Raw genomic sequence first — 12,500 nt, forward strand, 5'->3', positions numbered from 1 at the left:
CATCAGTAGTAGTAGTAGTAGTAGTAGTAGTCCATGTGACGAACAAGAATGTTGTTATTCTTTTTATTTCGTCTGCTTCTTATTATCATTATTGTTATTATCATCATCACCATTATAAATATCAATATTATCATCATCACCATCATGGTCATTGTTATTGTTATTATCAGTCCTCACACACACACACACACACACACACACACACACACACACACACACACACACACCACAAAAAAAGAAGCTGAAATGGAATAAAATCTTGAAGAAAAAAAAAAAACCACCACCACCAAAACCAAAAAACCCACCTTGTATTTTTGCAGACTGCGACCTGACGGTGTCGGCCCGTGGGGGAGCCGCCCAGAACGGTACCTTTGAGTCACCGGGGTTCCCCACCCAGTACCCCAACAACGTGCACTGCCTCTACAAGTTCGTCGGCAAGGACAACCAGAGGGTCCAGATGCGGTTCACCTTCTTCGCCCTGCAGGGCCGATACCCTTTGTGAGTGTTGTGTGTGTGTGTGAGGGGGCAGGGGGGGTATAGGGGAAGGCGGGTGCGTGTGTGCCTCTGTGTGTGCGTGTGTTACCTCTGTGTGTGTGTGTGTGTGTGTGTTTGTGTGTTTGTCCGGGATGGGGGGTGGGGTGGGGCAGGTGTGTGTGTCTGTCTGTCTCTCTCTGTTTGTGTGTGTGTGTGTGTGTTTGTCTTTGTCTGTGTGTCTTTGTATGTCTGTGTGTGTGTCTGTGTGTGTGTGTGTCTATCTGCCTGTCTGTGTGTGTGTGTGTGTCTGTGTGAGTGTCTGTGTGTGTGTGTGTCTGTGTCAGTGTGTGTGTGTGTGTATGTGTCTATCTGCCTGTCTGTGTCTGTGTGTGTCTGTCTGTGTGTATGTGTGTGTGTGTGTCTGTATGTCTGTTTCTCTGTGTGTCTGTGTCTCTGTTTCTTTTTGTCTATGTCTGTGTGTGTGTGTGTCTATGTCTGTGTGTGTCTGTGTCTGTGTCTCTGTGTGTGTCTGTGTTTCTGTGTGTGTGTGTCTGTATCTGTGTCTCTCTGTGTGTGTGGATGTAATGGGGGTGGAGGTTAGTTTATGGTGTGTGTGTGTATTCGTGTGTGTGTGTGACTTTGTGTGTGTGCACGCGCGTTCGTGTCTGTATGATTTTGTGCGTGGTAGTCTGTGTGTCTGTCTGTGAGTGACTGTGTTTGTTTCCATGTAAGCATCTGTGTGTGTGTGTGTGTGTGTATGTGTGTGTGTGTGCGTCCATTGCGTGCGTGCGTTCGTTCGTTCTTTAGTTTAACGTCCTTTCACTGTAAGTGATATTAGACGAGGGTAGGAAAAAAATCGAGTGTGTGTGGGGGGGGGGGGGGAGGGGGCGGAAATTACTGTGTACACATGCGAGTAAGTGAAATGAAAGTGTGTGTCTGTGTGTGTGTGTTACATATAGAAAATGATTGATTTAAGTTTTGTTAAAAAAACAGACACAAAAAACATAACAATATAACATATTTCTAATGAAAAACTAACAACTTTAACAGCGTGCGTGTGTGTGTGTGTTTGTGTGTGTGTGTGTGTGTGTCTATGCGTACGTGCGACCGAGTATGTTTACAGTACGTACTTGTCCGTAGACCCTTGTAAATTAAGAATCAAAGACTGCAGATTAGTTTCCGCTTTCTCTCCTTTACAAAGCCAATATTCAGGTACCGCACCTCAGGCTGTATGTAAGTGGACACTTCTTTGAGAGGGGCAGAGGAAGGGGTCGGATTGTTACGTAGCTTTGGAAGGTTTTTCTGTCTGTGTGTCTGTAAATGTGTCAGCCTGTATCTGTCTGTGTGTCTGCAAATGTGTTTGCCCGACCAGCCGCCGTGGCGAAGTGGTTAGCATCGCGGACTGACGGCTGGGAGGACGCGGGTTCGAATCCCAGCGGAGGTGGGTTTTTCGGCCCGTGGCCGGCTCCTACCCAGAGTTGAGTGTGCTGTGGGCTTAAATGGGGAGACTGGGACCACACAGTCGAGTGTCATCCACTTCAAGGATGCGTCTTTGGGTGTGTTGCTCTAATTACTTGACCAACACTGCAAGTGTCTGTATCTCTCGGGCCTGGTTAACGCCGGGATATCATTATGACAGGAAGCGTAGAGTACAGCCTTGTCACGCAGTCCCAAACCAAAATGGACCTCCATAGCAACATCGTCATCATCATCGTCATCCTCCTCCTCCTTCATCGTCATCAATAGAAACAAAATAGTCTCAAAGTCTGTGGCCTTTCATGCCCTGCTCTCATGGTGACCTCAGTTTCGATACCCCTCCACTTCTGTGATTGGGGTGAGTCTTGTCAATGTCGTCAGTATCGGCGGGTTCGTCGGAGGCTGTTGTTTGAGGGACGTGGTGGCGGTCTCCACTCTGGGAGGGACGCTCACTCAGTCTGGCTCCGCGACAAAGCCATTATTGTCGTTAGTAGGGGGCTTAGTAGGTGGTGTCCTAAGTACGTAAAAATCAGAACAGGCACCACTGAACACCACCGAAGTGACTCAGCAGCAGTGCAGGGTCTCCTCTGGTGTGTGGCCTCCAGGCGACCTAACATCGATGGTTCCCTGTGGACTGCCGACGCTGGAACTGCGACGGACGAACCCGGGTGTGGCCGTGTATGGGGGAATCTACATGAGCGGCGTGGGAGTAATGCCACTGAAACGGTGCAGATGATGGGGCAGCAAAAAAAAAAAAAAAAAAAAAAAATGTTCTTGCCCGTGTCTGTCAGTATGTCTGTCTGTCTGCCAGCCTGTCTGTGTTTCTGTGAGTCTGCCTGTGTCCTCATGTCAGGCTGTCTGCCTGCATGCCAGTCTGCGTGTGTGTGTGTGTGTGTGTGTGTGTGTGCATGTGTGTGTGTGTGTGTGTTTGCTCTCTCTTTCGTTTGACATAGTTCATTCTGTGTGTGTGTCTTTGTGTATGTGTGTGTGTGTGTGTGTGTGTGTGTGTGTGTGTGTGTGTGTGTAAAACAGTGTAAAAACACCACTATGATTGAAAAGACCAAACGCAAATAACATCCAACGGCTACCTCAACCAAGGCACGCTGAGAGCTGCAGTTCGCACTTTTTATTTAAAGACACTTTGTCACCGCAGAACTTCGGAGGAACAAAGGAAGACGAAGAAAGAGATCGAAACAATGCTGTTTTGTGTGTGTGTGTGTGTGTGTGTGTGTGTGTGTGTGTGTGTGTGTGTGTGTGTGTTTGTTGTTGGTTTTGTTTGTTTGTTTTTGTTTGTGTTTTTTTGTTTTTTTGCAACTATACAGCTACTGATTATAGTGTGTGTGGAGTGATGGCCTAGAGGTAACGCGTCCGCCTAGGAAGCGAGAGAATCTGAGCGCGCTGGTTCGAATCACGGCTCAGCCGCCGATATTTTCTCCCCCTCCACTACTAGACCTTGAGTGGTGGTTTGGACGCTAGTCATTCGGATGAGACGATAAACCGAGGTCCCGTGTGCAGCATGCACTTAGCGTACGTAAAAGAACCCACGGCAACAAAAGGGTTGTTCCTGGCAAAATTCTGTAGGAAAAATCCACTTCGATAGGAAGAAAATAAAACTGCACGCATGAAAAAATACACAAAAAATGGGTGGCGCTGTAGTGTAGCGACGCGCTCTCCCTGGGGAGAGCAGCCCCAATTTCACACAGAGAAATCTGTTGTGATAAAATGAAATACGAATTCGAATACAAATTCAAATTCAACAGAACTGAACCTTGTTTACTCTGCTCAAGGAAAACTCAGCCATGTGCAGCATTGTTAGAAGTGTACAAGGTCGATACATCGAAAGAGGGAGACATTGTGGTGTGGAGACACACACACACACACACACACACACAGAGACGTACTTGCGCCAGCACTCCGCCCTCCTCCACCCCTTCACGCTCCCCTCATAGACACACACACACACACACACACACACACACACACACACAGAATATAGAATAGAACTTTGATCCAGACAAAAAAAACTCACCCATAGAAAAGAACTTTGTCTGCTCCAGAAAAACTTCACACATGTACGAATTCGTTGAAAGTGCAGACGATCGACAGTTTGAAAGAAGCGGACATTCTGGTACAATTACAGAAGCGCGCGCGCGCAAACACACACACACACACACACACACACACACACACACACACACACACACAATTACACAACACTTCTTCTTCCTTCAATACTCGCTTTTTTTTTCTCTCCTTTTCTTCAGACTTATCTAATGATTCTGAGGACTTCTTTTTTTCTTTCTTTCTTTCTTTTTTTTTCTCCTTTTTTCTGTCTTTTGTTTTTTTTGGCCGGCGACCATCTTTCCGACCACCACCAAACCTGTGGTATCGATCTATCGATCCTCAGTCCATCAGCAACAGTCCAGTCCCCAGCCCTGCACCCTCTTGTTATTCTTCGTCACGGCCCTCTGCATCTGAATGATTTCCAGGGGACACTTCTAATGCTCGTCTTCTTCAGGGGGAAAGAACAAAAAGGGGGGGCAGGGGGGAGAGAGGGTGGAGGAGGGAGATGAGGGAGAGAGCGGTTTGAAGGTGGGGAATGGAGGAGGAGAGAGGAAGGGGGGTGTGGGACTGGGGAGGAATGGGGTTGGGGTGGGGGGGGGGCGGAGGTGGGGGGTAGGGGGGGGGGGCTTTGGGAAGGCGGACGTGTGCGTGTGATTTTCCCGGTCATGTGAGTAGTTTTTTTTGTGTGTGCTTGTGTGCGTGCGTGTGTGTGTATGTGTGCGCGCGCGCGCGCGTGTGTGTGTGTGTGTGCGCGCGCGCGTTCCCTCTCTCTCAGTGAACATCGCAAACACAAAGTAAACGTAAATCACGTGCTGAATTCGTGTTCAGAAGCACACTCTACCTCTCACCCTCTCTCTCTCTTTCTCTCTCTCTCTCTCTCTCAGTGGTCAATGCAAACACAAAATAAACGTAAATCACGTGTTCATTTCATGTTCAAAACTCTCTCTCTCTCTCTCTCTCTCTCTCTCTCTCAATGGTCATTGCATACACAAAATAAACGTAACTCCGAGCTGAATTGTATTCATGTTCAGAATGCCTCTCTCTCTCTCTCTCTCTCTCTGAAACCATCTCACAACACAAAATGAACGTAAATCACGTGCTAAATTCATTTTCAGAAGCTCTCTCTCCAGCACTTTGCAATGAATGCTAAGATCGTCATCTTCTCCCTGTTGTTGTTCTTTCTTTCTTCCTTTTTTTTTCTTTCGTTTTTTTTTTTGTCTTCGTCCTTGTCTTCTTCTTCTTCTTTTTCTTTCATTCATTCATTCATTCATTCATTTATTCATTCACACAAATGACACACTGAATCCCCCAGATTACCCCCCACCCCAAAGTGGCAGTGCGTGAAGCCCGTCACACGTTTTGTCAAGGAGCCAGCTGTGTGAAGCTGTCAGGGGCCCGTTTCAAGAGGACATCGTGCCTGAGGGTAAATGTGTACCTGCGGGTAATCTGCCTGAGGCAAGGCAAACTGCCCGAGGGTAAGCAACATCCCAGTATTCATGAACACAAGAGTCTACCTGTGTGTCTACAAACCCGAAGGCAATTTACCCTTACAACCTGCCAAGGGTGACTGCCCAGAAGCAGAGGTGAATATGGCGGATCCTTTTGCAGCAGTTTTCTTTCTTTCTTTTTTTTTTTTTTAGGGGAAAACAGGCGTGCTTTACGTTTTGCACGTGTTTTGCGAACTCTCTCGACAATGTTCCGAGCTGTGGCGCGATGAGAAGTGAAACCAGAGATTAGAAAAGAGAGATAAACCACTTGCAGAAATTGCTGAAGCCAGGCAGCCTGCGCCGCGGCACGCATTCATTATTCATGAGCTGCCTTTGCCCCGCCCAAACGAAAGGAAAGAGTCAGTCCAGTCTGCTGAGTGATTTTATAATTTGGATTACACCTTTTTTCCCTTTTCTGTTTGCTTCATCCCATGCAGATGTCAAATTCAATTTTGTTGTGAATAACATTCCTAAATATTTATATGTATTGGTTACTTTTATTTCCCTATCACCACAGCACCATTTTTCACGAGTCGAAAGATTACCTCCATTGCGGAAAACTATAATATTGGTCTTAACGAGATTCACTGTTTGTTGTAGTCTGTCTGTTTCTTGCTTAAGGGCATTTAATTGATTTTGTAACCCTATGGGTGTGTCAGACAAGAGAACAACATCATCAGCAAATAGCATTAAGAGCAAATCTGTTGCGCCAGGTATCATTTGTATTCCATGTCTCCCCTTCTTTGATAACTCCACTGCCAATTCACCGATGAAAAAGGAAAACAGCTGTGTGCTTGGCATACAACCTTGTTTAACCCCTCTTGGACACTGAAAAAAGTCTGAATAAATACCTTTGTCACGAACACATACAAGTACAGAATCGTAGATGCTTTTAACAGCCATGTAAAACTCCCGAGAGAGAGAGAGAGACAGAGACAGAGACTTAGAGAGAGAGATAGAGCACAATACAACGGTCTGCTCGGGCAACATGAAGCGTTCGTATATATATATGAATTATATATATGATTATGTACATATAGATAGATTTAGATTTACATACTGATCTATATGAAATTATGTATGTATGTATTCATGTATGTATGTATAGACAGATGTTAGAAGAGAGACAGAGCTGAATATGTGTTTTATGTTTTGATATGTATATATATATTTGTTGTTGTTGAAGAAATGGTGATGTAAACCAGAAAGTGTGAAGAAAAAGTAGCGTTACGAAAACGCAGTTCAATAATTTATAACTGTCTCTCTCATGTGCAACATTGTGCTGGGGGGGGGGGGTTGGTGGTGGGGGGAGCTGCTTTATTTTCTTTTTATATTATCTACATTCAAGCAGATGCAAACGTGCTAAAAATCAAAGCAAAAATGAATCGGTTTTCATTGTATACAGCGAATCTTACTACACGTGCGAAATTCCAGGCGAAACTTAACTTTCGCTTTACTGCAGCTGAACCATCGAACCGACCAGTTTCCTTCGGGTGGGGAAGGAGAGGGTGATTTACCGCCACCCTTCCGCACTGCGTGTGTGCCCCAAAACGGCTTCAGCACTGTTATAGACAGTAAGAAGGGGCCTGCCGCGAGTGGTTTATCTCTCTTTTCTAATCTCCGGTGAAACTGAGTGCATGTGCAGATGGGAATCTTGGGATTTAAAAAAAACAAAAGAGGATGGATGAGTTGTCTGAGCAAACCACGTTTGTCGTGTGTCTGACTTAGAAGATAACTTATCCTTCAAGGTAAACTGTACCCACCGGTCCCAACCGTGTCAAAGATAACTTGCCGGAAGGCAAAATGACTTTTGACTAGGGCCCCAGATTGGTCACTGTACTGTATCTCTCAGAAGTTTGCCCCTGTTCATCCAGTTACACACCTCACACTCTCTCCCCATCTGTCTCTGTCTGTCAGCCTGTCTGTCGTTCTGTCTGTCTCTATCCCTCTGTCTGTCTATGTCTCTGTCTTCCTCTGTGTCTACCTTTCTCTGTCTCTGTCTATATCTTTCTCTGCCTCTCTGTCTCCATCTCTCTCTCTCTGTCAGTCTCTGTCTCACTATCTGTCTCTCCCTTTCTGTCTCTGTTTCTCTGTCCCACAATGTCTCTCTCTGTGTCTTTCTATGTCTGTCTATGTCTGTCTATCTGTCTCTCTCTGTCTTTCTCCCTCTATTTATCTTCACCCCACTCTCTCCTTCTGTCCACTTCTCTCTCTCTTTCTGTGTCACTGTTTCTTTATCTTTGTCTGTCTCTGTCTCTCTCTCTTTCTCTGTCTCCCTCTTGCTCTTTCTCTCTTCCCTCCCACTCTCGCCCTCTCCCCCCCCTGCCCCCCTCCCCCCAATCCCTCTCTCTCTCTCTCTTTCTCTGTTTTCCCGGTGCAATGAATATACGGAAAACGTCCATCATTGGTCCAAATACTCATTAATCAATTAAAAGTAGTGTGGGTTCTGTGGGGAAAAAAAGCATAGATAAAAACGGAAGGGCTACATTTTGATAGTCAATCTCGACATTGTCATTATTTGATGTGTTCGTATTGATATGGTGGGTTTTGATGTTGAGGCATAAATAATTATTTCAGGATTTATATGTACTTTAGTATGTGTTTGTATTGATATGTGTGTCGATGTTACATGCGTAAATATTTATTATATGATATATTTGTACTTTGTTTTCTGTGTACTGCCCATACCTTGGAGGTGAACGACTGAAAAAAAGGGCACATTACCCCCCTGTCACATGTACTTTAAGGGAATGACAAAGTGCCAAAATGTCGCAAATCTCTTATTGGGTTGTGTTGTTTCAGTTCTGTTTTTGTTTTTTTTTCCTGTACTATTTTTATCTATCTTGCACCATTTTATCCTGATCAGTACCGACCATGTCACCAGAGCTTTTCAGCGAATGACATTAAACATTTAAGTGTTCAGTTCAGTGTTCTGTTTACCGGGCCCCCTACCCCCCACCTCCCCACCCCCACCCCGCCCCCATTTCTCTCCCTCTCTCTCTCTTTCTCTCTCTCTCTCTCTTTCTCTCTCTGTTATTAGGAAAACGAGATTTGATTTTTCAAGAGTTCAGGGAGGCTGTCTCTCTCGTTTGTACGGGATAACAGGCTTTCTGACTTCTCGCCGAAATCAATCGAAGTTCATTTCCGACAAGGACCAACTTGACTTTCAAGTCACTGTCATTTGGGCAAAATTGAGGATGGGTGGGAAACGTGTGTGTGTGTGTTTGTGTGTGTGTGTGTGTGTGCGCGCGCGTGTGTGTGTGTGGACAGAGAGAGAGAGGGGGGATGAGTTGGTTGGGGGGGGGGGAGGGTTGGAGGAATTACCTTGTGACAGGTCTTCATCAGAACGGTCGATGTATGAAGTCTGTGCAGCGTTTGGGGGTCAGTCCTGGTACAGTCACTTCTTTGCATCTCTCTTCTCTCTCTCTCTCCTCCCTCTCTCTCCTCTCTCCTCTCCCTCTCTTCTCTCCCTCTCTCTCTCTCCTCTCTCTCTCTCTCTCTCCTTCTCTCCTCTCTCTCTCCCTCTCTCTCCTCTCTCTCCTCTCTCTCTCCTCTCTCTCCTCTCTCTCTCTCTCTCTCTCTCTCTCTCTTTCTCCCTCTCTCTTCTCTCTCTCTCCTCTCTCTCTCTCTCACCTCTCTATCTCTCTCCTCTCTCTCTCTCTTCTGTGTTCAAATGACCATGCAGATTACTTGAGGTGTGTTCACAAGTATGTGTGTCTTTTCTTGCCCCCATGTCTGAAAGGGAGTTGTAACGCCGAATGAACATTAAAAGCTTTGTCATTGTCATCGTCTGTGTGTGTGTGTGTGTGTGTGTGTGTTCTTCTTCTTCTTCTTCTTCAAACACTGTTCGTTATCTCTCCCAAACGCCGCACATAAGCATCCTGTCTCTCACTCTGGTCGAGGACAGACATCAAAAGTGTTCAGTCCTTAGCCCCAGCAAGATCGGGGATTGTTGAAGACGACCTATAATGAACAAATGGCTGACACTCATCCTCATCCCCCGCCCCCCTCCCCCCAGAGGACAGAAAGAGAACCCATTGCTTCTCTTTTTTTTCTTTTTCTCCACTCTGATGAAGAAACAATAACGTTCATACTTCTCCTCCTTCCCGGCCTGGCCCGCACCGCTAAACACGTTCCGACGCGCTTGGATTCACTTAGCTCACGGAAAGGGTAGGTAGGTAGGCCCTGATGTTTGGATGCCAGGGACAGGGGGCTTCTTGGCCGGCCGCCCTCACATCAACACATAATCCACTTCTGACTCTTACTTACTGTAGGTAAACCAATCGAATTTTTGTGTCTGAAAGCGTAGGGTGGGTTTTCTGGTTAACGTCGTTTGCATCGGAGGCGGCTAGCGGGAGATGCGAGGGGTGTGGTGGATACGAGGGGGGAGGGGGGGAAGGTGTAATGAATAAGGAAGGGGAGGGGGGGGTAGAGAGGTGGTGATGGTGGACAGGGGGGGGGGGTAGAGAGAGGGTGATGGTGGATGGGGAGGGGGTAGAGGGTAGGTGGTGTTGGTGGATAGGGAGGGGTGGTAATGGATAGAGGGGGTGGTGGTGGATAGGGAGGCGGTAGTGGATAGGGAGAGGGGTAGAGAGGGGGTGGTGGTGGATGGGGAGGGGGGTATAGAGGGGGTGGTGGTGTATAGAGATGGGGTGGATAGGGAGGGGTGGTAATGGATAGAGGTGACAGTGGATAGAGAGGGGTGGTAATGGATAGAGAGGCTGACAGTGGATAGAGAGGGGTGGAAATGGATAGAGGTGACAGTGGATAGAGAGGGGTGGTAATGGATAGAGGTGACAGTGGATAGGGAGGGGTGGTAATGGATAGAGGGGCTGACAGTGGATAGAGAGGGGTGGTAATGGATAGAGGTGACCGTGGATAGAGAGGGGTGGAAATGGATAGAGGTGACAGTGGATAGAGAAGGATGGTAATAGAGGGGGTGACAGTGGATAGGGTGGTAATGGATAGAGGGGGTGACAGTGGATAGGGAGGGTGGTAATGGATAGAGGGGGTGACAGTGGATAGGGAGGGGTGGTAATGGATAGAGGGGGTGACAGTGGATAGGGAGGGTGGTAATGGATAGAGGTGACAGTGAATATGGAGGGATGGTAATGGATAGAGGGGGTGGCAGTGGATAGGGAGGGTGGTAATGGATAGAGGGGGTGACAGTGGATAGAGAGGGGTGGTAATGGATAGAGGTGACAGTGGATAGAGAGGGATGGTAATGGATAGAGGGGGTGACAGTGGATAGGGAGGGTGGTAATGGATAGAGGTGACAGTGGATAGGGAGGGTGGTAATGGATAGAGGGGGTGGCAGTGGATAGGGAGGGATGGTAATGGATAGAGGGGGTGGCAGTGGATATGGAGGGATGGTAATGGATAGAGGGGGTGGCAGTGGATAGGGAGGGTGGTAATGGATAGAGGTGGTGACAGTGGATAGAGAGGGGTGGTAATGGATAGAGGTAGTGACAGTGGATAGAGAAGGGTGGTAATGGATAGAGGGGGTGACAGTGGATAGGGAGGGTGGTAATGGATAGAGGGGGTGACAGTGGATAGGGAGTGGAGTAATGGATAGAGGGGATGACAGTGGATAGGGAGGGGTGGTAATGGATAGAAGGGGTGACAGTGGATAGGGAGGGTGGTAATGGGTAGAGGTGGTGACAGTGGATAGGGAGGGTGGTAATGGATAGAGGTGACCGTGGATAGAGAGGGGTGGTAATGGATAGAGGTGACAGTGGATAGAGAGGGATGGTAATGGATAGAGGGGGTGACAGTGGATAGGGAGGGTGGTAATGGATAGAGGTGACAGTGGATAGGGAGGGTGGTAATGGATAGAGGGGGTGACAGTGGATAGGGAGGGGTGGTAATGGATAGAGGGGGTGACAGTGGATAGGGAGGGGTGGTAATGGATAGAGGGGGTGACAGTGGATAGGGAGGGTGGTAATGGATAGAGGGGGTGACAGTGGATAGGGAGGGTGGTAATGGATAGAGGTGGTGACAGTGGATAGAGAGGGGTGGTAATGGATAGAGGTAGTGACAGTGGATAGAGAAGGGTGGTAATGGATAGAGGGGGTGACAGTGGATAGGGAGGGGTGGTAATGGATAGAGGTAGTGACAGTGGATAGAGAAGGGTGGTAATGGATAGAGGGGGTGACAGTGGATAGGGAGGGTGGTAATGGATAGAGGGGGTGACAGTGGATAGAGAAGGGTGGTAATGGATAGAGGGGGTGACAGTGGATAGGGAGGGTGGTAATGGATAGAGGGGGTGACAGTGGATAGGGAGGGGTGGTAATGGATAGAGGGGGTGACAGTGGATAAGGAGGAGGCCGTGGTGGATAGGGAGAGAGCAGACTTTGGCAAGCCCTTGTTGTTATTTCGTGTCCAGAGAACGTACATTGCTGAGATATATACCAGTTGGTTCATGTGTCATTTCTTCGAAAGTCTGCTGGCCTGATGACTCCGTTCTGTCTCTTTAAAACTCATGACTGACTTGGTTGACTGATTCCTGCAAGCACCGTGGTGAGCACAAGGCAGCAACAGCGGTCCTCCAACTTTCCAAGGTTATCACGGACTTGGCGGACTTTTTCCCGAAAGGCCCGTGGCGAGCACAGGGATACAACTGCAGTCCTCCAGCGGACTGGCCTCTCCTCTTCAGAGTGATGTTCGTCCTTTGGATTCTATGATGACCATGGCTTCAAGAATCGGTGGCTGTGGGTCCGGGGGTGACTGATTAGGCCAGTTTGGGCCGTGAAGGCTCTCCCAAATGTGGGATACAAGTGAGTGGGTGCTGTCGTAGCAGTGGATGCTGCTCGGGCCTTGCGCACAGCACGCTTTCTTTGCGCCACGGTGATGTGTCTGGCTTCAGCTGCACGGGCTCCTGTGGTGATATTGCTGCGCCAAGCTGGACGGTCCAAAGCAAGCATCTCCCATGTGTTGATGTCGACGCCCAGGTCTTTGAAGGACGCTTTGTAGCGCTTAGAAGAAGCTTGCCCTGACACA

The 12,500-nt window shown here is 47.8% G+C and overlaps 1 protein-coding gene across 1 annotated transcript in view; it reads left to right on the plus strand.

Annotated features, from left to right (window-relative positions):
- LOC143283468 (cubilin-like) overlaps nucleotides 1-12,500 on the plus strand; it is a 210,814-nt gene that overhangs the window by 135,648 nt on the left and 62,666 nt on the right. Inside the window, exon 4 of the mRNA XM_076589709.1 lies at nucleotides 321-498. Coding sequence (XP_076445824.1) covers nucleotides 321-498 — 178 coding nt within the window. The remainder of the gene's footprint in view (nucleotides 1-320; nucleotides 499-12,500) is intronic.

The sequence above is a fragment of the Babylonia areolata genome, chromosome 6 (assembly GCF_041734735.1).
Source record: "Babylonia areolata isolate BAREFJ2019XMU chromosome 6, ASM4173473v1, whole genome shotgun sequence".
Classification (NCBI taxonomy): domain Eukaryota; kingdom Metazoa; phylum Mollusca; class Gastropoda; order Neogastropoda; family Buccinidae; genus Babylonia; species Babylonia areolata.